The sequence below is a fragment of the Trachypithecus francoisi genome, unplaced genomic scaffold (assembly GCF_009764315.1).
Source record: "Trachypithecus francoisi isolate TF-2019V2 unplaced genomic scaffold, Tfra_2.0 Lachesis_group3, whole genome shotgun sequence".
In the NCBI taxonomy this organism is placed as follows: Eukaryota; Metazoa; Chordata; class Mammalia; order Primates; family Cercopithecidae; genus Trachypithecus; species Trachypithecus francoisi.
The window spans coordinates 123844708-123870859 of NW_022681468.1; the positions used below are offsets into that span (position 1 = coordinate 123844708).

General features: G+C 46.6%; 1 protein-coding gene across 2 annotated transcripts in view; it reads right to left on the reverse strand.

Annotated features, from left to right (window-relative positions):
- Positions 1 to 489: 489 nt before the first annotated feature.
- Positions 490 to 26152, reverse strand: part of SLC24A1 (solute carrier family 24 member 1) — a 33661-nt gene continuing 7998 nt past the window's right edge. Inside the window, exons 2-9 of one of the 2 annotated variants that reach the window (XM_033189720.1) lie at positions 18935 to 18988; positions 17413 to 17521; positions 12594 to 12680; positions 11439 to 11530; positions 5865 to 6413; positions 5049 to 5138; positions 3985 to 4151; positions 490 to 2954 (exon numbers count right to left, since the gene is read on the reverse strand). In XM_033189720.1, the coding sequence (XP_033045611.1) occupies positions 2705 to 2954; positions 3985 to 4151; positions 5049 to 5138; positions 5865 to 6413; positions 11439 to 11530; positions 12594 to 12680; positions 17413 to 17521; positions 18935 to 18988 (1398 nt within the window). In that variant the 3' untranslated portion in view covers positions 490 to 2704. The remainder of the gene's footprint in view (positions 2955 to 3984; positions 4152 to 5048; positions 5139 to 5864; positions 6414 to 11438; positions 11531 to 12593; positions 12681 to 17412; positions 17522 to 18934; positions 18989 to 26152) is intronic. The other variant, XM_033189719.1, reaches the window with a different exon arrangement.

Here is a 26152-nt window from a genome sequence, read left to right on the forward strand (position 1 = left end):
CAGGGCTGTCAAGGAAGTGCAGCCTAAGGGAGTTGAAGTCATCCATGTAGCCACTGACTTCCAATTCAGATACCCATGTGGGACAGTTCAGACTTTCCAGGCTGAATGAATGACCTAGAATTTGTCACAAGTAACTACATACAGAATATTCTGCCTATAAAGTGAGAGGACCATCTCAATATTATCTTGATATTTTTAAATGGTACTTTACCTCTAAAACAGCATGATTTTAATATTATAGTAGGTTTGTAAATGTGTGACGAAAAATTTTAATTTCCAGGTATAACCAATTAGTCTTTTAAAAGTTACGCAAGTTTTCCATCTCCCCAAAGTAATTATCTCTGTCTCTCCCCCAATGAATTCCTACTCATCCATCAAGACTCAGCTTTCATTTTTTGTACTTGTCCTTTTCTGTAACACTGAAGTGATCAGAACTTCCTTTCTAGGCAAAGGGGTATGCCAGAAATTCAGCAAATTGGGAAAAGGATGTCAGATTATTAGAGTTGGTTTTTATCATTAAATGGATATTTCAGCCTTTTATCATTACACAGCATTTTACGGTCCATCACTCCTTACTCAGTCTGAGGAAGAGCATCAGATCCCAGGCTGTGGATGAGGAGGTGGCATCCCCGAGGCTAACTGGAATGGGCTGTAGACACCAGGTTAGTGTCCAGAATTTTGGTATAGGGACCTCCCTCCCACAGGCATTGCCTTCTCCTCCTGTTCTTAGGCCATGGCTATGGAAACCCAGCAATGCAGTAGCATCAGGAATAAGGATAATTAAGAATATAGAATTGGAACATGATTCCATACTCTTCATCAGTCTTCTCGAGAGGATTCTGACCAAATGACCTAAAGATAAGGATGAGCCCATCCGTGTTGTAAAGTAAAATACCACTGGGATTCAGAGTTTATTGAAATTTAATAAAAATTATTTCCAAAGAATGGGAATCCTGGGGTAGCGAAGCAATTAATTAAGCAGTTCATCTTAAAAGATGGAATATTTGGAACACCTTAGCCATCGTTCAGTGCCAAAATGTTTGGGTTTTTCACATCACATCTGTCCTTTTCATCTTCTCATCTTCAGTGAATCATTCCTCATGTTTGTAATTAAAGCCATATTTAGCATCATAATATGCAGTCACCCGAGCTCATTTTGCTCTGAAGTCAGTGATATTAAACTGTTCTGTTTCTAATGTGTCCCTTAACTTGGTTCTAGTAAAAGCAGCAAGCAGTGGTATTTAACATACAAACTCATCAAATTCCACATAAAATGTTTAACCACATTTTTAAAAACTCAAGTGTCCTTTACACTAGCTACCTTGGAAGTAGTACTGCACTTTTTTCACCATGTTGTCATTGTGTTATGCATTCTTGGAATTTCCTGTTTGTAACTACCTTAAGATCCATTCATAAACCACAGAAGATATCAGTCTTGCTTTATAATCCTATCTAGGTTGACATACAAAAATAGCATTGCCCCACTGGATCTCTTACTTTATAAACCAGATGTGGCGCTACTGACTTTGGACTGTTTGGAATGACTTCCCTTCCCACTCCACTCAGCTGTCATTGTTGGGTGAGAACATGCTGGAGGGTGAAACCGGGACAGCTGGCCAAGGGTGGAGCCAGGACATTCCATTAGAATGTCTAATCCCTCAAGGTGACCACTGATGGAGACTACATGAATTTGGATGTTCTAATAAATACATACTTTTAAATGGCCTCTAGAGTAGTTCTACTTCCCTAATCTCCACTCCTTCCAGTTCAAGGGCAAATTACAAATTTTTACTTTTCAGGCTGCTTTTTAAATTTCACTTTTCAGAAATGCAACAATAAGAGTTAAAGGTAGTCCTCCTTTTAAGCTAGAAAATACTGGTATAGGCCAGGCGCGGTGGCTCACACCTGTAATCCCAGCACTTTGGGAAGCCGAGGCAAGAAGATCACGAAGTCAGGCTGAGGCGGGAGAATTGCTTGAACCCGGAGGTGAAGGTTGCAGTGAGCCGAGATCACACCATTGCATTCCAGCCTGGGCAACAAGAGCGAAACTCTGTCTCAAAAAAAAAAGCAAGAAAATACTGGTACATATCCAGATGCAGTGGGCTATAAAAAGTGGGATGATCATTGATTCCTGTTATACTTCTTTTTTTTCTGTAGCCTTGGATCCTTAAACTCACCAATAACTGAACCTACAGTGATTACAAACCTGATAGAACCTCACATTTTGAACAGAAAAGGAGGCAACAAAATTGCAGCGTGTGTTTGGGGCAGAGGTCAGGAAGGCTGAGATGTAGACCACAGCTGCATCTTTTTGGCCAGCAGCCCTTCAGGAATGATCAGGGAACGGTGAGCATAGGAGCTTGCCTTATAGCTGTTGCACCTATCCCAACCTTTGCCCCCATTTATCTCTCATTTAGAAAACCCTCTGGCTCCAGGGGTCCTTCTATTGCCTCCATGTAATAGATGTCTGCATGAGTCAGGGGTAGAAACTCCACCCCTCCAGAGGTGAGGTTCTTAATCCACAATGAGCTGCACGTGTTTCCAAGGACAAACCTTAGTCTCAGATCACATTCACATCAGAGGTCCTAGGTCACTCAGTTCACTTTCCAGGATCATACACGTTCTTTCATTAGTGTCACAAGAGATACAATAACTTCTGCGTGGTCTTCTGATCCATGTCCATTGTGAGCAAGAGTGACTTGACTCAGACAGATACAGGACAGGATATGATTCGATCTTCTAACATCACACTGATTATCAGGAACACAAAGTAAAGGAGGAACATTGTGAAGCCCAGGATCTTGTTCATTCTCCATTTACATGACGCAATTGAAGAGATCACAAACAGAAGCATGAGAAAAAGCAAAACAATTGCACAAAACAAGCCATTGCTGCTGACTGGAACTGGCTGTAATCCATTAATAAGACAGAAAAGCAACCAAGGAACGGGCAAGCTGCAAGATTGAAGAAACAATGTGAATATCCTTAATGTTTATAATAATCCCATACACTTAAATAGTATTTTACAGTTTACAAAGTATGTATTCTTCCACCAAGAAAAAAATCTATGAAGTGAACAAAAATTATTAGCCCCATTTCACAGACAAGGAAACTAAGTTTCAGGAAAATTAAATTACTTGCCCAAGGATTCGCAGCTAATAACTAGAAGAGCTTAGGTTAAAACTGAAGTATTCTGAGTCTGAGCTTTTTTTTTATTTTCTGCATACTTCATGACTTCTATATGACTCAGATTGGTTGATGTGTGCCTTTTTTTTTTTTTTTTTAATGCTGGAATTACAGGCACACATCACCACACCCAGCCCCAGTGTGATATGTACTCTTAAATCTCTACATTTTTATAAGGCCTACATTTCTTTTAATTCTTTAGTGATGAGGGCTGCCTTTTTACCTGCCCCTCACCCCAAATACACATACACAGATTCAAATTTAAGGAAACAAATCGACCACCTACATTCAGAACATGATTGGGGAAAGGAAAATAGCCCCTTTCTGACAAGGTAGGGAGAATGGGGTAAGAGGATGGGTACAGGAGGGTAAGGCATTTGCACGTTATACAAAATGCTGTTTAGAGCCTCTGAGCTAGCAGGAGTTCACATACAAAAAAAGGAGCAAGAATAGTACCAAGAAGTGAAGTTGAGTCATTGCTCCTTCCAGTCCCACCTCCACTGCCTTGAAAGTCAGTGAGCAGAGCATTTGACAGTATTTGGTAATGGAATGAAATGGACTTTGGTTTTCAATTTATCTGTAAATTCCAGTCAGTTACATTTCAGGCAGCATTTTAGTTCTCTTATCCCATCTGGCTATGATGAATGAAGGGAAGATATTTTGTTGCTTTGCAGAAACTAACAATATAAATGCCCTTTTATTCTATGTATAATGAATAAAGCAGAAAACCTGTGAACAGAGCCAATGCAGTGTTTCAGTCATATGTAACACCCCTTAGGAAGTAACATTGCCACTCACCCCACAGTAATATCAAATATGTTACTGCCCACAGAGCTTGACACAGCCATGTCTCCCAGGCCTTTTCGAGCGACAATCACACTGGTGATGAGGTCAGGAATTGATGTGCCTGCTGCGAGGATTGTCAGGCCCATAATCTCTTCAGAAATGCCTATTGTTTCACCAACCTGGTAAACAGCAACAGTAATGAGAAACCATGGCAACAACAGGTGAAAAACCTGAGGCACATCCAACCACTATCCACATCCTACTTCCTGCAAACAGAATGCCTTCTAAGGAGCTCAGCTACACCCCCTCAGCCTGAGTGAGGAAGGGTGATAGGCGGACCGACAACTGAGATGGCCACAGAGAGGAAGAGCAAGCAAGACTCCTGCTCCTGGCTGCAGGGACCATGTTGCTCTTCTTTTCACAATTGGACTAAAAGTTACCTACACCAGATCTGCTGCTCGCTGTCATTCCAACTCTTAACACCCCTACCTTCCCACAAGAACTGCCCTTCCAAAGAGTTGTGCATGTCAGCATTTCTATTTCCAGGAATGTGGACACTTGCTGTGTGCCAGGAACTAAGAGGCTGGAGGTGGAAGTACGAGCAGGATGACATAGACCCTAACCTTAGCCTTTTAGAGAGGAAAGCTAGTAAACAATTATTACAGTGCAGTATTCCAGGCAAAACAGAAACACTATGGGTACTCAGAGGAAGACTAATTGAATGCCAGAGAGCAGGCGAAACAGCTGGCTCTCAGAGTGCATAGGATTTCACCAGGTGAGAGGGATGGGTACATGGCGGAGAAAGCAGGAAATAAGGCTAATAAGCCATGGTCAGCTGGAATCAGGCAGGATTCCAATGCCTTCTATGCCATACTACAGGATATGACAGAAAAGCCACACTTGAGAAGCACTGCATTCACTGGAATAAAAAGTCTACCTTTAAGCCTTTACAAGCAACATAGAAACAGCACGAATTCACTTGATCCTCGAGATTCCCTGAGTACCGGAAATTGATCCTGAAGGAAAGCGTCCTTGGGACCTGCTGGTAAAGGATTTCGTTCCTGCTGTTCACTCACCTGGTGAGCCCACCACACCATGAGGTATGAGAACATGGCTATCCACACGATAGATCCCAGGAAGGTGAAAACAAAAAACTTCCTAGACTCCTGTTTGAAAGTTTGAAAAGGATGAGAAGTAAGTTGTAGAGGCGAAACGTCTTTGACCCTTCTGAGCAAGCCCAAGAATCAGTGACAAGGTCTAATGGAAGAGTGATGGAGAGGAACTGGAGACATTTGACCTGAGGGCTCTCTCTCCAGGCTGAGGACCTTGAGATGGATGGAAAAGGATGGGGATGGGGGGTACAACTGTAGAGGAGTCCAGCCAGTAGGGTGGACAGCAGTCACCAGATGGAAGAAAGCTGTTTGCTTGCCCTAGAACCAGGTCAATCTAGGTATCTGGTTTGGCTTTTGCAACCTCCTTGTACCATTCCTTTCTTGTCAGACCTTTCCTTGCAAATAAGCATGTTGGATATAAATACCAGTGATTTCGCTGGGTTTTGGGAATACTCCTGTGAAATATGGAGGAGGTTTAGTGGCATCATTCTCAAATTAAAATCAAGAAACTGAGATAGGAGTCAAAGAGGGACGAGTGTATACTGCTTATACTGGTGGAAATAAAGCACATTTGAGGTCCAGGGTCTCCCAGTCCCAGTGGTATGTCCCCTAAGCACATCGTCCCCCTCCAAGGCTTCAGTCCCTTCCCAGATCTCAATGGTGGAGCCCTGCTAAGCTGATTGTCCATGGCCTCTTCCTCCTCTTGAGTGTGAGCCCTGCCTAGAGACCCCACAGCCTTGCTGGGGATAAAGAGTCTGAGATCCAGATGGGCACACTCACCTGCCTTCGGACGTCGGGGACTGTCAGCCACAGTGGGAACACGATGGGCAGGAGAAAGAGGTAAATGGCCTGCTTCTGCCTGGTTTCAGGCCAGTCCAGGGACAGAGGCTCTTCATTTCCCTCCTCTTCCTCTTCCTCTTCTTCCTCTTCCTCCTCCTCTTCCTCCTCCTCCTCTTCCTCCTCCTCCTCCTCTTCCTCCTCTTCATTATCCCCTCCATCACTTCCCCCTCCATCTTCTACACCTTTCTCATCATTTTTGGCTTCACCGTGATTTTCAGCACTGAGTTCCTGGCTTTCAGTTTCATCTTCAATACCTTTCATTTCACCATCTTCTGCGTGGATTTCACCCTCACCTTCACCTTCATTGTCTCCTTTTCCTTCTGCTTCATTTTCTTTTTCGTGTTCTTCTCCTTTTCCTTGTGTTCCAGTTTCACCTTCACCTTCTGGTTGAGTTTCACCTCCGCTTTTCTCTTCAGTTTCACCTTCACCAGCAGTTTCGCCCTCTTCGCCTGTCATTTCACCTGTGCTCTCAGCCTCAGCCATATCTTCCTGCAATCCAAAACCAACAGATTAATGTGTGGTAACTGCTCTGATTGTTTTCCTTCTGATACTCCCCCATTTTCTTTGTTGGCGTGCTTCTCAGAATGTATCTGAAAACTTAAGCATGAGGAGAAAACTAGTGCGATAATTCAGCAGAATTCCCATGACCACACTCCTACCTAGTGGCTGTCCAGCTTTTATTTGATCATTTCCAGGGGTGGAAAACTCACCACCTGAAGCAGCTTCTGTCATCTTTGGCACCTCTGATTCCTCTGAAGTCCATATTTATATCAAAGTTCTACCCCCGTGTATAGGTTTACTCTTTGATGCCTCACAAAACATCAATCTTCCATGAGACAGCTCTCTTTCCTGGGTTAAAGATTCCCAGGTCCTTATATCATTTCTACATGCTATGGCCTAGAGCCTCCTCCCTATCCTGGTAAACTCATTTTAATTGGTTTATATCCCAGGAGGAGGGCATCCAAAACTGAACACAGAACATTGCATGGAGTGGAACAGGACTATCACCTCTCTTGTCTTAGATACGATACTTCCATTAATGTTGTTTAATATGGCATGACATCCTTTGGTGGTCACAATGCATTGCTGAGTCTACTAAAACTCCTAAATTGTTTTATTACCTTGTATCTATAAAATAAGGATGATAATGCCTATTTATTGAGGGTTTTTATGTGCCAGGCACCATGGGAAGTAGTTTAATGATAATAGCGAGCACTTACTGTGTTTTATGAATCAATTAATTCATGATATGGATAGAATTATGCTCATCTTACAGATGGAGAAACTAGAGTAAAAGGAACTAAGTAACTCACCTGTGGTCCACGTAGTTTGTAAGTGATGAAGTCGGGATTTGAATACGGATGGTCCACCAAGCTATCCTGCTTTACCAATACCAGGTAAAGGTCTGAATGAGATGTCTGGCTCCCAAACCTGGTAGCCTGAGGAGCTTATTAGAAATTCAGATTTTTAAGCCAGGCACAGTGACTGATGCCTGTAATCCCAACACTTTCGGAGGCCGATGCAGGGGATCACGAGGTCAGGAGTTTGAGACCAGCCTGGCCAACATGTTAAAACTCTGTCTCTACTAAAAATACAAAAATTAGCTGGGCACAGTGGCAGGCACCTGTAATCCCGGCTACTCAGGAGGCTGAGGCAGAACTACTTGAACCCAGGAGGCAGAAGTTGCAGTGAGCAGAGATTGCACTACTGCACTCCAGCCTGGGTGACAGAGCAAGACTCCATCTCAAAGAAAAAAAGAAATACAGATTTTCTGACCTCACTTGGACCAACTGAATTAGAATCTCTAGGATTGGAAGCCAGGCATCTGTATTTTAATATACTCACAGCTGTTCCTAAAACATCCACCTTTAGACCAGTGTTTGGGAACAACTGACTATCTCCACACACCCTCAAAGCCATTGATAGCTGGGTGTGGTCTCAGACATAGATACCTATGTTTTGACTACTCAGGCAGCTGAGGCAGTAGGATTGCTAGAGCCCAGGAGTTCCAGGCCAGCCTGGGCAATATAGTGAGATCCCATACCCCTGAAAAAATTTAACAGCTGGGCCGGGTGCGGTGGCTCACGCCTGTAATCTCAGCACTTTGGGAGGCCAAGTTGGGCAGATCATGAGGTCAGGAGTTTGAGAACAGCCTGACCAACATAGTGAAACCTTGTCTCTACTAAAAATACAAAAAAAAAAAAAAAAATTAGCTGGGCGTGGTGGTACGTGCCTGTAATCCCAGCTACTCAGGAGGCTGAGGCAGGAGAATCACTTGAACCCGGGAGGCAGAGGCAGTGAGCTGAGATCACGTCATTGCACTCCAGCCTGAATGATAGAGTGAGACTCGGTCTCAAAAAAATAATAATAATAAGAGATAAAATTAAAAGCCATTGATTCAGAGTGTCCTCAGATTAGGCACCCAGCTAACCTATAGAAACATGCTGGTCTGGCCGGGCGCGGTGGCTCAAGCCTGTAATCCCAGCACTTTGGGAGGCCGAGACGGGCGGATCACGAGGTCAGGAGATCAAGACCATCCTGGCTAACACGGTGAAACCCCGTCTCTACTAAAAATACAAAAAAAAAAAAAAACTAGCCGGGCGAGGTGGCGGCGCCTGTAGTCCCAGCTACTCGGGAGGCTGAGTCAGGAGAATGACGTAAACCCGGGAGGCGGAGCTTGCAGTGAGCTGAGATCCAGCCACTGCACTCCAGCCTGGGCCACAGAGCGAGACTCCGTCTCAAAAAAAAAAGAAACATGCTGGTCCATCCCTTGAGCAAGAGCCCTGGGCTGTGTGTTCATGGAGTAAATACGTTGTCTGTAACAAATGTCATGATACTGGCAACCCCCAAAGGATGTTGAGTGATTCTCAATTGTGCTGCACATTAAAATCACCTGGAGGCTTTTTAAATTATTGATGCCCAAGGACCCACCCGAGATATTCTGACTTCATTGGTTGAGGGTGGGGCATGGTCATTTTTTTTTTAACTTCCCCAAATTATTCTAATATGCAACCAGGGTTGAGAACCCCCAATGAAGACATCAGATACTACTGGTGAGGCCTATGGTTTGAACTGAGAATGAGGATTGAGAAGATTTTAGTCTGAAATCATTCCTGCCCTCTCCCTTCTACCCCCGTCAGGTAGAGAATGCTTCCCAGAGGAGATGACAAGTCATTTAAACCCATAAATATGGGAGTGTCTGCCTGTTCGGCTCCCTCTTCTCTGAAGACTGTCACTCCTAATAGCCGCAGCTGAACAGGTAGCTGCTGCTTCTGTGTTGGAGTCAAGTCAGCCAGCCACAGCCAGTTGGATGAAAGCTGGATCCTTGCAAGGAGCTGGGTTGAACTGATTCTTTCTCTCTTTCTCTCCCTTTTTTTTTTTTTTTGAGACAGTCTCCTCTGTCACCCAGGTTGGAGTGCAGTGGTGGGACTTCTGCTCACTGCAACCTCCGCCTCCAGAGTTCAAGTGTTTCTCCTGCCTCAGCCTCCCAAGTAGCTGGGATTACAGGCACGCACCACCACACCCGGCTAATTTTTGTATTTTTAGTAGAGATGGGGTTTCACCATGTTGGCCAGGATGGTCTCAATCTCCTGACCTCAAGCGATCTGCCTGCCTCGGCCTCCCAAAGTGCAAAGATTATAGGTGTGAGCCACCGCGCCCGCCCCTATTCTCTCTCTTTTAAGACTGGAAACCTGTCACTGATTCCCCTGTGGACTGCAGGATTGGGATAGTGGCTTGGAGTTGTGTGTGCTCATAAGGGAACAAATGAAGCCAGCCTGCCAAGAGAGGCCCATGATAGAGCCTGTACCCAGAGAAGGGATGTGAGGGAAAGCAGGACACGGAATGAGAAGCCACCAGGGTAACAGATGCCTTCTCAGGCCTAGTTCCAGCTCTTCATGAGATCAAGCCTCACTTCCTGCCCTGGGATTCCAGGGGATACCTCTGTATCCTCTTAATCCCTTTTACTTGAGCTAGCGGTAATAGGCCTATTCATGTTACCATGAAGCTGTCTTAGATGCTGAGCCCAAAGTTGCTGGTTTAAGGACGAGATATAATCAAGCGCTTTCTGGGTATTGAATGGAGAGAAGAAAAGAGATGGAACTTGCAAATGGGATGTTTTTTACTGTCAGTCACTCAACATATATTGAGCCAGTTGTACACCAGGCATTCTGCTTCCCTCTGTAGAGGAGACAGGGATGACTCAGACTTCAACCTTGCCTTCAGGAACCTCACCACCAAGTAGACTCAGAATCCAAAGAAGACAATTGGTAAAAGCCCTGAGATAGGTGCAGAGCACCAGGGGCATTCAGATTTGGAGTGGATCAAGGCAGCTACATGACAAAGGTGTTTATACTGGCCAGGGGCGGGGCCAGGGAGGGGGGTGGGTGTGCATGGTAAGATGAGCATATATGAAAATGGAGGAGAAAAGGCATTCTAGGGAGAGGAAACCATGTGAGCCAAGGCTGGGAGGTAGAAAAACATGGAGACGGTCGGGCATGGTGGCTCACGCCTGTAATCCCAGCACTTTGGGAGGCTGAGGCAGGTGGATCACCTGAGGTCAGGAGATTGAGACCATCCTGGCCAACATGGTGAAACCCCGTCTCTAATAAAAATACAAAAAAAAAGAAAAAAGAAAAAAAGAAAAACATGGAGACAAGAAATCCAGTTTGGCTGGAACATGGTAGAAGAAGAGACCATGAGGCCGTAAAGACAGGGCAGTGTCAGGACTTGGCTCTGCAGACAAGGCTGAGATGCCTGACCAGGTGCAGTAGGCAATGAGGAGCCTCAGAAGGTTCGAAAGCCTTCACCCAGCAACCCTCCCACCTGCATTTCAAGCTTCCCAGTGCTCTGGAGCTACCTGGTCTCACTGTCACCTAGTTGCTGACAGACCCACTAACAATTATTCCTTATGTTCTTATAGCATGTGACAGTTCACAATACATTGTCAATATATTAGTTCACTCATATAAGATGTTCCAGTGGGCCGGGCGCGGTGGCTCAAGCCTGTAATCCCAGCACTTTGGGAGGCCGAGACGGGTGGATCACGAGGTCAGGAGATCAAGACCATCCTGGCTAACACAGTGAAACCCCGTCTCTACTAAAAAATACAAAAAACTAGCCGGGCGAGGTAGCGGGCGCCTGTAGTCCCGGCTACTCGGGAGGCTGAGGCAGGAGAATGGCGTGAACCCGGGAGGCGGAGCTTGCAGTGAGCTGAGATCCGGCCACTGCACTCCAGCCCGGGCCACAGAGCGAGACTCCGTCTCAAAAAAAAAAAAAAAAAAAAAAGATGTTCCAGTGAGTTAATTGGCCCCCATGAGATATTTGTATTTTTGAAGTGCTCTTCAGAGAAAGAGTAATATTTACCCCCAAAGAGTAATACTTGAAGTGATCTTCAGAGAAAGAGTAATATTAACCTCAAATAGGATTTCAGACCTTCAGGGAGGACATATTTTTGGTCAGGAGTTCCTTCCCTAGACCTCTGCAGTTTCGTCTGTGCAAAGGCTGGGTGCCTACCTGACCGCCTGGATTCTCCTTCTGATCTCCCTTGATGTCTGGAGCAGGGGCTGGTGTGACCGTGACCGCAGGGAGCTTGGCTGGCTCCTCCTCTTTAAAGGATAAACATGGGTTACATCAGAAGAGTGGACAAGGTTCTGAGGGAAGCTGGCATAAGTGGCTACAGGGCTATTGGACTACAAGGTTTCTGAAGGTTTATTTGGGGCAATTTCTTGTTGGTAAGAAAAGTAAGATGATGTGAATTGTTATCGCCCTGACCTATCTGCAGATGAGAAGACAGTTGGCAAGTGACCATCCGTGCTCCCCTATAATTCATAGACATTTCCATCCTGGCCATTGTGGCCAAGGACGCTACCAACAGCTGGACAGCCAGAACAGAGAGAAGGCAAAGCTCCTAGCACTCAGAGAATGACCCTTTGGGAGGGATCCTGCTGATTCCAAAGGCAGCAGCTTTTGAAGGCTTGGAACAGGACTGACGGGAAGGGAAACTTGGAACAGGTTCTCTCACTTCTTGGCTGTGTGGCTTTGGGAAGTCATTTGACCTCTCTGAGCCTCTTGTTTATAGGATGGGAAGAATGACTGCTGTTCCACCTCCCTCCAGGGTTTGCTGAGTGGATCAGGCAGTCCTGGTGTGCCGTGCAGAGCCTACATGGCAGTGGCTGTCCCACTTTCTCAGTCCTAGCTGCCACACAGATACCGGATTTCTGTGACACCAGACCCCTGGTAGCCTTCCCTCACTGGGGTTGCTGATTTCAGACCAATAACGAGCAACATTGTCCCTGTACAGAAGAGACAGGAAGAAGAAATAAAGTCCCATAGTCTCATTTGGGATGAGATTCAGCAAAAAGAAGTGGAAGTTCAACAACCCCCTAGCCTTCCCTTGCCTACCCTAGCTGTGGAAAATGGAGAGGAAGCCGTATGGGGCCACTCTCAGACCAGCAGCCATGTCAGAAAGACAGTACCTGGGAAGGAGGAGTCTGGAGTGGAGCGGTGATCAGGGCAACACCTGACCATCACCCTAACTGACTGGCTGTCAGAGGCCAAAGATGTGACTCAGCCCCTGGCCTGGCTGGCTGCCACCTCCAGGCCAAGCTCACTACTGACAGCAGGGAAAGGGGGGCAGGAGAAAACCCACTGCTCTGGCCATCCTCTCACCTTCTGGTTTACTTTCTGATTTGGCCAGGGGTTGGGCTCTGGCCTCTTGATTCAAGCTCTCCTCCTCCTTCTCCTTGGCAAGGCGAACTGCAAATGAGACAGGACATACATCTTACCTGGAATCGTAGGATAGTCCCTGCCATGCCCTTTCAGTTAGGACAGTCAGCTGAGCAGTCAGAGGGCAGCTGCAGAGCATGGGAAAAGGCTGCCATGGGCGTTGTGACATCTGGATTCTGATCCTGCGAGGCCTAGTTGTGGTGCCTAATTCCCAAAGTTCTGTTTACATTCTCTGCATCGTCACTGACTGGCTGTGACCTAGGGTAAGTCACTTCCCTTCTCAAGGCCTATTTCCTCTCTGGTAAAATGACATGGTTGGACTCAGGGCCAAGAAATAGGATTTATTTCCTTTACAAGCTCAAGTGATGGCCTGCTTGGGTACTGAATTGAGGAGAACTCTGACCCAAACTTTGTACGAAAGTAGCATGATTGATTGGTAATGTCTGTGATGGACATGGAATGGAGAAATAATTGCAGGGAGATGTTTTTGCCATCCTTGGACAATATTATCTTTGTAGCTTACTTTCTATGAATCTACTAGAAGCTTTGTTATAGCTCCAGGGGGATGACTGATAGCCATGTTCATAAGCCTTCCCTCTCCAGTGGAAAAGGGGAAATCGTTCACCAACAAGCTCTCGGATACACCCTTTTTGACCCGAGGCACAAGAAGAGCCCGAGAAGGGCCTCCTTCACATCCCTATGCACATGCTTTGCTGGAGGCCCACAGGGCAGCATGCACAGAATTGTGCTGCCCTGATTTCCAGGCGAGAAACACGGGACAGCAACTCCCTTTCACCAGGACTATGTGCCTGGAAACATGCAAAGTGCTTTATGTGTACAATTTCAAGGTGAGAAGGGAAGAAGGAACAAGGCTGAGACGAAGGAGCCCACAGCTGTGTGGCCTGGGAGGGTGAGGGCAGTGGTGCAAGTGAAGAACAAAGTGGTGTCATGGGATCTATGCGCTCTATTCTGAATTTAGGCTGGCTGTGCCCCATCAGCACTGCGTGACTTCGGGAAGCCTGCGTGCTGTCACTAAGCCTCAGTATCCTCTCTAAAAAGGCAATACCGTCATATCCTCAGGGGACTGACGTGATGAGGGTCCATGAGACAAAATAAATAAAAACACTTTTACTGCTGCAAATGTGGCCTCACTCATATTGTTACTTTAGCATGGATTCTGAAGCCTGATGACCTGCCACTTGCACTATAGCTGTGGACCTAACTGGGTGATTCCTTAAGCTCTCTGTACTTCAGATTCTTCATCTGTAAATTCTTCCAGAGTTGGTGACAGAGTAAATGAATGTATATAAGAATATGGTCAAAACAGTGTCTGGCACCTAGAAAGCACTATATAACTTTTAGCTGTAACAACAACCACGATGAAAACAAATTGACAAGAGTAGTTGACAGCGGCTGTCCCACCTGGGAAGCAACCCCACAGTGATGATGCCCAGCCTTCCAGAGAGTCCGAGTTAGAAGGAACCCCAGACATCATCTGGTCCGTAATACAGATGGACGGAGAGGAAACGGAGAAGCTGGAAAGTGCAATCTGGGAAGCTGGGTGGATCAAAGCCTCTGCCTGGCTCCAGGACAGGTAGGAAACAGATAAATGAGTCTGGAATTTCCTCCTCTCTTCCTGTCTCCTAAACTCTCAGAGTGAGTTCAGCTGCAGCTGGCTCTGCAATAAGCTCCATGGTAGAGCCACCACTATGACACGTGTGGTCCCTCGAAGTGGCCCGGTGGGCCTGGGTCCTCATCAGAACTGAGAGGTCGGGGGCCAACACACCTTCGTCCTGACAACCCTAGCGCCCCCTTGGCACTAATCAAACCCTGAAGTCTGCTGTTGAGCAATGTGTAGCTGCTGTCACAGGAGGGCTCCCTTTGTTCTGGTGTTGGCACTGAGAATATCTGCTGACTGTTGCTGGAAGGGCTCACCATAAACACAAGCTTCCCCCTTTCCTTCTCATCGTCATCACAGCCTAGCCTCTCAGTTCCCATGTTACTGAGGAAAGCAGATCAGCTGCAGGGTCTCCCCCACCCTGTCTCACACACATCCAAGTGAAATCACCAGAAGAGGCATGGGACCCTGGAGAGGAGAAGCCCCTTCACAGGGAAGGTGAGAGTTCAGACCCCAGGAAATGTCTTTTCCACAGATCAGCTCTGTGGAAAGAGCTGGAACACCTGGGAAGAGTGGAAACATCTACATGGCCATCTGGAAACAGCATACGAAAACACAAATGTGCATCTAGAGAGCCTGGGGAACAAAGGCCCCCATCACAGCCCTGCATGGTCCCCGCCCCTCCTGCATGGCGTCTCAGGGTGTAGAATCAGGCTGGGCTCTTGAGCATGACTGAATCCCAGAGGACATCTGCAGTCATGCACTGTGAGAGCCATTCCATGCCCCATAGACACCCGGAGACAATGTAGCAACATGCTTGCCCTCCCTGGGATGATCGCTGCTGGCTCCTGGGCGCTCGTTTCCTCACATGCCTCTCCCCTCTCAGCGTGGCCGGATCATCGCCTTAGCATCAGTCTCCTCTGACCTCAGCCTGGCCTGAACATCACGTAATCCTGTTAAGACAAGTAGGCCAGCTGGAGGCTGTTGGTCATGGAGGTGCCCAGCTGGGGGCCCTCCAGTCCCATCCAAGAGAAGGTCTTTACATCAGGACTTTGCTAGAGTCAGTGATGCTCTGGGAATAGCCACTGATGACCCTAAGATACAGCTTTCCTCATGGGGCCCTGGCCAGAGCACCCCCAGCATTCATCACCAGAAGTTGTCAGGGGCTGCAGCTTCCATTCTGCAAACCCAAGGTACTATTTTTCTAGAGCTGACATTTGGGGGTGGCCTCTCTCACAATGTCTTCTGAGGTTTACCTTGAGGAATTGCTTTTTATTTTTTCTTTTCTCTCTCTCTTTTTTTCTAACAGCTCCATTAGCAGCTTAATTTTTTTCTCCCTTTCTCTCTCCCTCTGTTCTTACCTTGAGGAATTCCTAAGGAAGGTTTCATCACTTGTCTTTGATGCAGCTTTTCACAGTATGGTTTATTTATTTATTTATTTATTTATTTATTTATTTATTTAGAGATGGAGTCTCACTCTGTCGCCCAGGCTAGAGTACAGTGGCACGATCTCAGCTCACTGCAACCTCCACCTCCCGGGTTCAAGCGATTCTCCTGCCTCAGCCTCCCAAGTAGCTGGAACTACAGGTGTGCACCACCATGCCCAGCTAATCTTTGTGTTTTTAGTAGAGACAGGGTTTTACCATGTTGCCCAGGATGGTCTCGATTTCTTGACCTCATGATCTGCCCACCTTGGCCTCCCAAAGTGCTGGGATTACAGGTGTGAGCCACCGTGCCCAGCCTTTTTAAAAATTGTTCATTTGTTTGTTTGTTTGTTTGTTTGAGATGGAGTCTCACTCTGTAGCCTAGGCTGGAGTGCAGCGGCTCAATCTCGGCTCACTACAACTCCCACCTCCCGAGTTCAAGCGATTCTCCTATCTCAGCCTCCCAAGTAGCTGGGATTACAGGCGCCTGCCACCAAGCCTGGCTAATTTTTTTTGTATTTTATTAGAGACGAGGTTTCACCGTGTTGCCCAGGCTGGTCTCGAACTCCTGAGCTCAGGCAATCCACCTGCCTTGGTCTCCAAAAATGCTAGGATTACAGGCGTGTGCCACTGCGCCTAGCTGGTATATTTTTTTTTATTTAAACAACTGACAACCCAATATTGTCTCTGAAAAGGACTTCAGAGCCTAAAGAAAATTCTGAGCCCCCAAAATTTGTCCTTGAGCCAGAAAGATCAGTCAGAGTGCTCCCTGGGACTCAATGGATCATTCTGTGGTGTCATATTCAGCTCAGCCCTCAGCCCTCCTGCCCAACTGCAGCCCAACCCCTTGGCTTTTGCCCAAAGGCTAGCCTTTCCTTGATGGGCCTCCTGGCTGGATTCCAGTTCTGCACCAGAGCCCCAGAGATGGGGGAGCTCAAGGAGAGCAGGAGGGTAGCTGAGGAGTGCCCTTTAGGGGTCTGAGATGCAGGTTGGGGGCAGCTCTTGGGGGAAGAGAAGCAGAAGGCAGGATTTGGTAAGGTGGACAGTGAGAATCTCAGTCACTGCCACCATTTGTCAAATTGGACAACAGCCCCCACTGTACTTTGGATCCTGCTCTTACCTTCATCACCCTTCAAAGGGTGCTGGCAGCTTCCAGGGTGTCCTTTGGGATTCCTGACTTGGGGAGGAGGTGGCAGGTTTCCTAGGACTCCAGAGTTGAATATAAAGCAAAAGGAAGTGCCACTAAGAACTTCTGGGCTTTGGGACCCTACAAGAGGTGTCCCCAGAAGCAGCTCAGGCCAGTCAGCCTGGGCCAAGCTGCCTGGCTAGACGCTCTCCGTGGAACACTGGGACTGACTCTTGGGCAGTGGGCTTTGCAGGGCAGCCCCAACCCAAACCTGTGCAGAGCACACGGTACTCATAGCCTAACTGCAGGTTAATGCCTGCATTTTACAGGGAGGGACAGAGGCAGGGAAGTGGGATGTGGATACCTAAGGACCTTAGCCTCTGTGTTCCTTGTTGCCCTCTCTTGGTGAGTCCCCTGTCTTGGTCTCTACCCTTTTTCCCAGACTGTCTGACTTTTACTACTTTCCTCTGCTTATTCTCTCTTCCCACCCCCTCCTCACTGCCTCTCGGATTTTCAGGTCCCAGTTCTTCTCCAGCTGCAGGAGGGAAGGAGTGGATGGGGCAGACCACACAGGTCTGGAGAGGCCTTGCTTACCTTCCCTCAGGGGGTCCAGGCTGTGGAGCATAAGCTGGTAGATGGTGCTGCGGATGGTGCTGTTGTGCAGAGAGGTCGAGCTGCTCCCTCGGGTCAGCAAGGACGGGAGCTGAGCAAGAGGAGAGCCGCACAGGCCTCAGTGGGCCCCTGTCCAAGCCAGGGGAGGAACCACACGAGGGCATCACTAACCTTGCCTCTTTCCCATAAAAATCAGGGAGAAAGCACAGATGCCTTATCCTGACCTCCCCTCTTCCTCTACCTCCAACCAGCAGAGTTGCACTACTTTCTTTCTCAGCCTCCCCTCAGCCCTTCCAGGACTATTTTGTTCTATGTACCGAATAATTTCCCAAGGTCTCCACAGGGAGCAACCTGGTGTATTAGGGATATCATGTTACCAAGCGTTTGCACATCCCTGCAAGTACACCCTCAGAAACACTCCCTCACCCACACACCACACAGACAGACCCACTGCACATGGCTACGGCCCTTTACAGTCCACATTATCACGTTTATCATTGCCCCACTCCCAGAGATAAGCAAAGCTGTGATCCCCATCTATGGAAAGGGAAAGGAAAACTCAAAGAAGCTAGGTGCCTAAGCCAAGGTCATGCGGGAAGTAAATGAAAGAGTCAGACTGGTACCCAGGTCTTCTGTGGTCTTCTGATTCCCAGTTCAGTTTGTTTTTTTTTTTTCTGCCCACGTGCTCAGAGACCCTCAAAGGTACACACATGCACACACATCGATACTGTACAGACACAGATGTGACACTTATTCATAGTGACATATATAGAAATATCATCTGATTTACAATGGAACATCCAAAGACAATGCTTCCACACTTGCTGAGTCCTCCCTCCCTCTTCCTCTTCTTTCTCCCTCCTTTCTTCCCCCTCATCCCTCTGATCTGAACTCTCCTGCCATCTAGTGACTGTGGTGCCACAGTACTTCACCACAAGTTTAGAGACTTTCTTTGGATGGGAGAGGTTCTTTAGGTTCAGGTTTGGAACTCCTTTCAAAGTTCCCCATAATTCTTTGCAGATACTTCATAGGCTATAAACAGCGAAGGCACAGTTTTTCAGAAACCTCAGACTCCTGCCCTCTCCAGTTCCCCTGCTATCTTTCTCTTAGTTCTGGGGCATTCCAAAGCCATAGGTAATCTGGCTTTTATATCAATCATACAATGTTGGGCTGTACACTCGGACCTGAATTCATCTAGTACAAACAGTCATTTTACAGATGCAGAATCTGAAGCCCAAGGTCACACAGCAAGCTAATGGCAGAGCGGACTGCAACATTTCAGACTTAACTCCCAAACTAGCACCTCCTCAAAGGCCATCTAGAGGTGGGACGTCTCAGAAAAGGAGCCCTCTCCTCCCTTGCCTCACCCTGGCAGTGCTCACAGGAGCTTCCTAGACCTGAGCACAGCCAGGGTCCCCAGCTCAGGGCCCCAATACCCCGGGTCTGTGACCATCCACTGAGACCCTGCAGTGTCCCCACTGTGCAGACTCCATACAGCACCCACCTTCAGCTTCTTGTTATCCTGTAGCTCATCCACCGCAATGGCCCCATCGCCCGGCTGCAAACAGGGAGAGGAGTCACAAGATGTTGTGGCGAGACCCTCACTTTCTCCCTACATCCCTCTCTCCATGGAAGTCCTCAGGTTGAAATACAGAAACGCACTCAGAGATAACCTGGTCTCAGAAATGTTTCAACATATTCCATTCCTCCAGTCTGACCTTCTATAATCTGGCTTCACCCTGCAATGCAGAACCCCCAGTCGAATGTGTCCACTCACCATAGTCCAGTGGCACCAACTGTCTTTGGGTTTCTGATATGTGCCATCCTCTTCACCCACCTCAAAACCCTCATCACAGGGCCCCTCGCCCCTCGTCCATAATGCTCTTTCCCTCCTCAGGCTTCTGGTCTCCACTTAAGTGTCACCTTCTTCTGGGAAGCCATGTATAATTCTTTTATAGACCCCTGTTCTTTTCCTTCACAGCACTTGCCCCAATTTATTTGGGGAAATAAGTCGACTGCCCCACTAGCATCTTGAAGGTAGACTATTTTATTCACCACTGTGTGGCCAGCATGAGAACACTGCCCAACACTTAGCAAGAGCTCAATAAATATTTATTAAATGAATGAATAAATGAAAATTAACTGTCCTCTAAATACACTTAATCTATTCTAACTCTTGTTCCCTTGTTCATGCCTTTTCCTCCTGCCTAAAATGCCTTCTCCATTCCTTTCTTTCTACTCAAATCTTATCCATTTTTTATAAAATTCAGGGTGAATTCTTGTATGAAGCTTTCCCAAATGCCCCTTCCATGCCCCCTCCCACCCTCCCTTCAGCTTACTACAATACCTCTCTCCTGGAAAGCTGTATAACAGTGAGCACATTCTGTGATACTAAAATCAGCTGTGTGCTCAGGTAAGTGCTAGTGTTTTGGGAAAGCTATGGGGCAGCCAGCTGGGAAGTGGGACAGCCCTAGACAATCTAAGATGAAGAAGCATTAAGCCTGTGTATTTACTGTCTGAACCACTGGCTTGCCACTTTACACTCACAGCCTTGTAATACCATTTGAACTTTTTTCAAAAAAAGTGCTATTTAACTTTTCACTACATGAATTGTCTACCAGCTACATGTAGACTCTACCTTTTTTTTTTTTTTTTTTTTGCCATGTAATGAACTTACGGTCATCTCTGTTTCCCTTCCTTGTGGCACAGTGTCTTACTGAGCACAGGAGGTACTCAGTAAAGGTGAGCTGAATGAGTAGACACTCCCAAGTGACCTTTAGTGCTTTTGTTTTATTATTATTATTATTATTATTATTATTATTATTTTGAGACGGAGTCTCTATCACCCAGGCTGGAGTGCAGTGGTGCAATATCACCTCACTGCAAACTCCCCTCCTAAGTTCAAGCGATTCTCCTGCCTCAGCCTCCCAAGTAGCTGGGATTACAGATGTTTGCCACCATATCCAGCTAAATTTTGTATTTTTAGTAGAGATGGGGTTTCACCATGTTGGCCAGGCTGGTCTTGAACTCCTGACCTCAGTTGATCCACCCGCCTTGGCCTCCCAAAGTGCTGGGATTACAAGCATGAGCCACTGCGCTCAGCCTTATTATTTTTTTACAGAGTTTTGCTCTGTTGCCCAGGCTGGAGTGGAGTAGCACGATCATGGCTCATTGTGGCCTTGACCTCTTGGGCTCAAGCCATCTTCCCACCTCAGCCTCTCAAGTAGCTGGGACTACAGGCATGTACTATGACACCCGGCTAGTTTTTGTATTTTTTGTAGAGATGGGGTTTCACCATGTTGCCCAAGCTGGTCTTAAACTGTGCTCAAGTGACTCACCCACGTCTGCCTTCCAAAATGCTGGTATTACAGGTGTGAGTGACTGGCTACTTTTTTTGTTTGTTGTAGAGACTGGGTCTCTCTGTGCTGTCCAAGCTGGTCTCAAACTCCTGGGGTCAAGCAGTCCTCCTGCTTCACCCCCACAAAGTGATGGGATCACAGGTGTGAGCCAGCACATCCAGCCTTTAGTGTTATCTTTAAGCAGCAGGACCACAAGCGGCTGCCCTCAGCAATCGCCTTTACCTTCTCACTGCTTCCCTCACCCCACCAGCCTCCATGGCTAAACCAGAACTGAACTTGCTACACTCCCTTCTTTGTTCAGCTCAGAAAATACAGAAAATAGTGCTTGATCTAAGGCCACTCACCTATCCCTCCAACTTATTCATTCATTCAGTTCTTATTTACTGAGAACCTGCTATACTATTTATATGGTGCTATTCTGGTGGCTTTAGGGATACAAAGATGCTTAGGACATGGATTCTGTGTCCAGAAAGAAATTGAGGCCAGTGATAACACAGATGCATGACAAAGAAGAATGTGGTTCCTGAAATAAAAGGCATAGATAGGTGCTATGCTAGGATGGGTAAGGAAGCTTTCTGAAGTAGGTAGAATTTGAGTAAGCTTTGAAGGATTGGGGGAGGTTTGAATGCTTGGATACACATTGCTAAATGAATGAATGAACATAAAAATGAATGAAACAGAGTATAAACAACAAATCTGCATATGAAGGGGGCACTGCGCATTTTAAGAAATCCCCTCAACTCTTTCATGACACGCCTATAAGTTTACTGGGATATAAGAGGCTACAGCACTGACCCCATTGGCCCAGCCATCTCACTATTTCTCATATCTAACCCTCACCCAAAAAGTTCTTTTTTTTTTTTGAGACAGAGTCTCACTTTGTCACCAGGCTGGAGTGCAGTGGCACGATCTCGGCTCACTGCAACCTCCGCCTCCTGGGTTCAAGTGATTCTCCTGCCTCAGCCTCCCGAGTAGCTGGGACTACAGGTGCGCGCTACTAGGCCGAGCTAATTTTTGTATTTTTAGTAGAGACGGGTTTCACCATATTGGTCAGGATGGTCTCAATCTCCTGACCTAGTGATCCACCCGCCTCGGCCTCCCAAAGTGCTGGGATTACAGGCATGAGCCACTGCGCCTGGCCAAGAGTTCTCTGTAGAGGCAAAGAAAGAACTGTGAGGGTCCCGTCTACACTCGGGGGTGGAAGGTTCTGTACACCGAGGGGTAGGAGAGACTGATCTTTGCCCCATGGTGCACACCCCTAATGGTTTCTCTGCCATTCAGATTTATTCAAGCCAAAATACCTTTCTAAGGATTCAACGTTCATGGCTAATTTCAGAATGCACTTCTAACTTTCTGAATTCTTTCACATCCATTTTCTTATTTAATATGACTTACTCTGTAAAATAGACAACACTCATATTATTGTAGCTATTTTGCTAGATGAGAAAATTGAGATGCAGAATGATTCCATCACTTACCCACACTCACAAAGATGGTGACAGAATCCTATCTTCTCTTTTTTTCTTTTTGTTTAGAACCCTGATCTTATCTCCCTTCAGTTTTTTCTTTTTTTCTTTAGTGCTTTTGATTTGATTTTACTAAATCCCACTTATTTTCTCAAGCATGAATAAGGAAATGAGGTCAAATCTATATTCCCTCGTGGCTCTATTTCATATTTCGACATTTCAGGCAAATGGACATGAATGTTCGTCAACATTTGGGTGTGGCAAAATGTTGAAAAGGGGATGTTCGGAAAGCACCTACTTGCCAGTGCTGTTACTCATGAGTTCATGTATGTAACAGTAACAGCACTGGCAAGTAGGTGCTTTCTCTTTTTTTTTTTTTTTTTTTTTTTTAGACGGAGTCTCGCTCTGTCACCCGGGCTGGAGTGCAGTGGCCGGATCTCAGCTCACTGCAAGCTCCGCCTCCCGGGTTTACGCCATTCTCTCGCCTCAGTCTCCCGAGTAGCTGGGACTACAGGCGCCCACCATCTCGCCCGGCTAATTTTTTGTATTTTTTTAGTAGAGACGGGGTTTCACCGTGTTAGCCAGGATGGTCTCGATCTCCTGACCTCGTGATCCGCCCGTCTCGGCCTCCCAAAGTGCTGGGATTACAGGCTTGAGCCACCGCGCCCGGCCAGTAGGTGCTTTCTGAATATGCACTTTTCACAAACACATTCACCTCTCACATCACAACATTCTCTCTGCTCTTTCTTCAGCCCCGTTACCCCCACTTTCTTCTCCTACAATTAGCAAGAGGCTGAGGTAACAGAAGAGGATGTCTTCATGCCTCTTGCTGAAGATGAGCAATGGGATCCTTTGCAGCTGTTTATAGGAACTTCAGGTGGCAAACCATGGAAGCCCCTAGATGGCTTGTCCTCCTGACCTCCATTTGCTATTTCCCACTGATACAGCAATTCCTCTTCTCGGCCATCCATAACACATTTCCTGAACCACACGTTAGTCTTAAATTTTTTAAAAACATTTATTCAACAAATATTTATTGAATCCCTTGTCTGAGCCCTACCTTCGCCCAGATTCTCTCAGGTAGAACACACTTCACTTTAGCCCTTCACTGAATACAGTATTACACCCCAATCCACTCCATTTGTCTATCCTGGAAACCCAGAAGTCTACCCAAATTCCTCCCTCTCCCTCACAGCCCACACCCAATTAGCTGTCAGACCTCCTTCCTGAGAGTTCTCACATTTCACCTTGTCTCTGCACTCTCCTGCCTGCAGTCCTGCACAGCCTCCTGACTTGTGATCTGTTCCTCTTCCAGTACATTCACCACCCCTCAGCCAGAGTGGGTTTCTGAGCAAAGCACATCATGTCCCTCCCAACACACTGGGAGCCCTACTGTCACCCAGTAAGAGTCCAAACTCCTTAATTTAGCGCAGCCTCCTGCTTACTTGCAGTCCAGTATTGTCCAATAGAAATATAATGCAAGCCATATATGTAATTTTAATTTTTTAGTAGCCACATTTTTTAAAAGTAAAAGAAACAAGTGAAATTAATTTTTTTTACTTTTTTAGACGGAGTCTCACTCTGTCACTCAGGCTGGAGTGCAGTGGCGAGATCTCGGCTCACTGCAACCTCTGCCTCCCGGGTTCAAGCGATTCTCCTGCCTCAGCCTCCCAAGTAGCTGGGATTACAGGCGCCTGCTACCACGCCCGGCTAATTTTTGTATTTTTAGTAGAGACGAGGTTTCACCATGTTGACCAGGCTGGTCTCAAACTCCTGACCTCAGATGATCCACCCACCTCAGCCTCCCAAAGTGCTGGAATTACAGGAGTGAGGCACTGTGTGCCCTGCCGTGAAATTAATTTTAATAATTACACTTTAACCTGATATGCCTGAAATATAATTTCAACATGTAATTAATATTACAAATATTGGGGTGTTTTACATCCATTTTTTCAGAGTAAGCCTTTGAAACCCAGTGTATATCATTAAACTCATAGCACATCACGAATCAGACTAGCCGCATTTCCAGGGCTCAACAGCTGTATGCAGCTGGTGGCTACAGTCTCTTCTTGCCCTCTCATTTCTCTGGTTTTTGCACATGCCTACGAGACTCCCTAGCCCTTATATAGTCAGTGAATTCCTGCTTGTCCTTCAAGATTCACCTAAGTATCCCCTCCCCTAGGAAGCCTTCCCTGACCCTCTGGTCTGTTGAGATGTCGGCCCTCTGCAGTACTAAATCCCTCAGCATTTACCTATACCATTACACATGACAGTGTAAACTATTCCTTTACTTATCTGCCTTTCCCACTGAGAAGGATTTACCATGGAGATGATGAAGCTTAAGCTTCAGGGCTCATCACTCTCCTACACAAATCCCTTCCAAGGCTTGCACCTAATTTTGTGGCAATAGTTTTATATTCTTTTTCTTAGTGAGTATCGGGCCCCACAAAACCTAGATTAACTCCACCTCCTCCATTAGACTAAGCTCCTTGAGAGCTGGAACTGTGCTTTATTCAGACCTATCACAGGCCAGACCTATCACAGGCCTCATACAAAGATGTTCAATGAATGTTTGCTGAATGAATGTTGGGGTTCTTGAGGGATTACTCCCAGACTATCTCTCTTTCAGATTAGCATCAGCCAATTCTTGATTTTAATTACCATACATTTGTTGGTGATTCACAGTTTTCTGTTTCCAGCCCAGACTTTGTTCCTGGGCTTCAGACTCATTTGTGCCACTGCCTCCCAGATATACCCATTTGGAAGTGACCTAAGCACCCAAACTCACTATTCCAAAGTGGGAACTCTTGAGTCTCCCTAAACTTATTATTCTTTCTCAGTGGATGGCACTACCATCCACCTTGCTGCTCAAGCCAAAAAGATCAGCAGCATCCTTGATTTTCCTGATTCTCTCACCTTCCATATCCACTTCACACCAAGTCCAGATAATTCTGTCTTAAAACATTCACAAATACATACACATATAAACAGCCCACAACAGCCTCCTAACTGGACTCCCTGCTTCCACTCTTGCACACCTACAATTCATTCTCTACTCAGCAGCTAGGGAGGACTCTCATTACTTCATTCACCTGTTGAGCTTGAAATAAAATCCAGGCTGGGCGTGATGGCTCACAACTGTAATCCCAGCACTTTGGGAGGTCAAGGCGGGCAGATCCCAAGGTCAAGAGATCGAGACCATCCTGGCCAACATAGTGAAACCCCGTCTCTACTAAAAATACAAAAATTAGCTGGGTGTGGTGGCGTGCACCTGTAGCCCCAGCTACTTGGGAGGCTGAGGCAGGAGAATCGCTTGAACCCGGGAGGTGGAGGTTGCAATGAGCCGAGATCGCACCACTGCACTCCAGCCTGGTGAAAGAGTGAGACTTTGTCTCAAAAATAAAAATAAAATCCAAACTCTGTATCTGATGCACAGGGCCCTTCATGGAGTATTAGGTTGATGCAAAAGTAATCGCGATTTTTGCCATTAAAAGCAAAAGTAATGATAAAAACCACGATTACTTTTGCACCAAACTAATAGTTCCCACCCTCTTCTCCAGTGGTATTCTGAACCCCTCTCCCTATTACTAACCACACTGGCCTTTATTCTTTCCTCTAATGTGCCAAGCTCTCTTTTCCAGCTCTGAGCTTTTGCAAATGCTGTTCCCCCTTTCAGAAATTCTTGTCAAAGGCCATGGGGTGGTTTCCCTTCTCATTCTGCAGATCTCTACTTGAAATTATCCTCCGGCCGGGCGCGGTGGCTCAAGCCTGTAATCCCAGCACTTTGGGAGGCCGAGATGGGCGGATCACGAGGTCAGGAGATCGAGACCATCCTGGCTAACACGGTGAAACCCCGTCTCTACTAAAAATACAAAAACTAGCCGGGCGAGGTGGCGG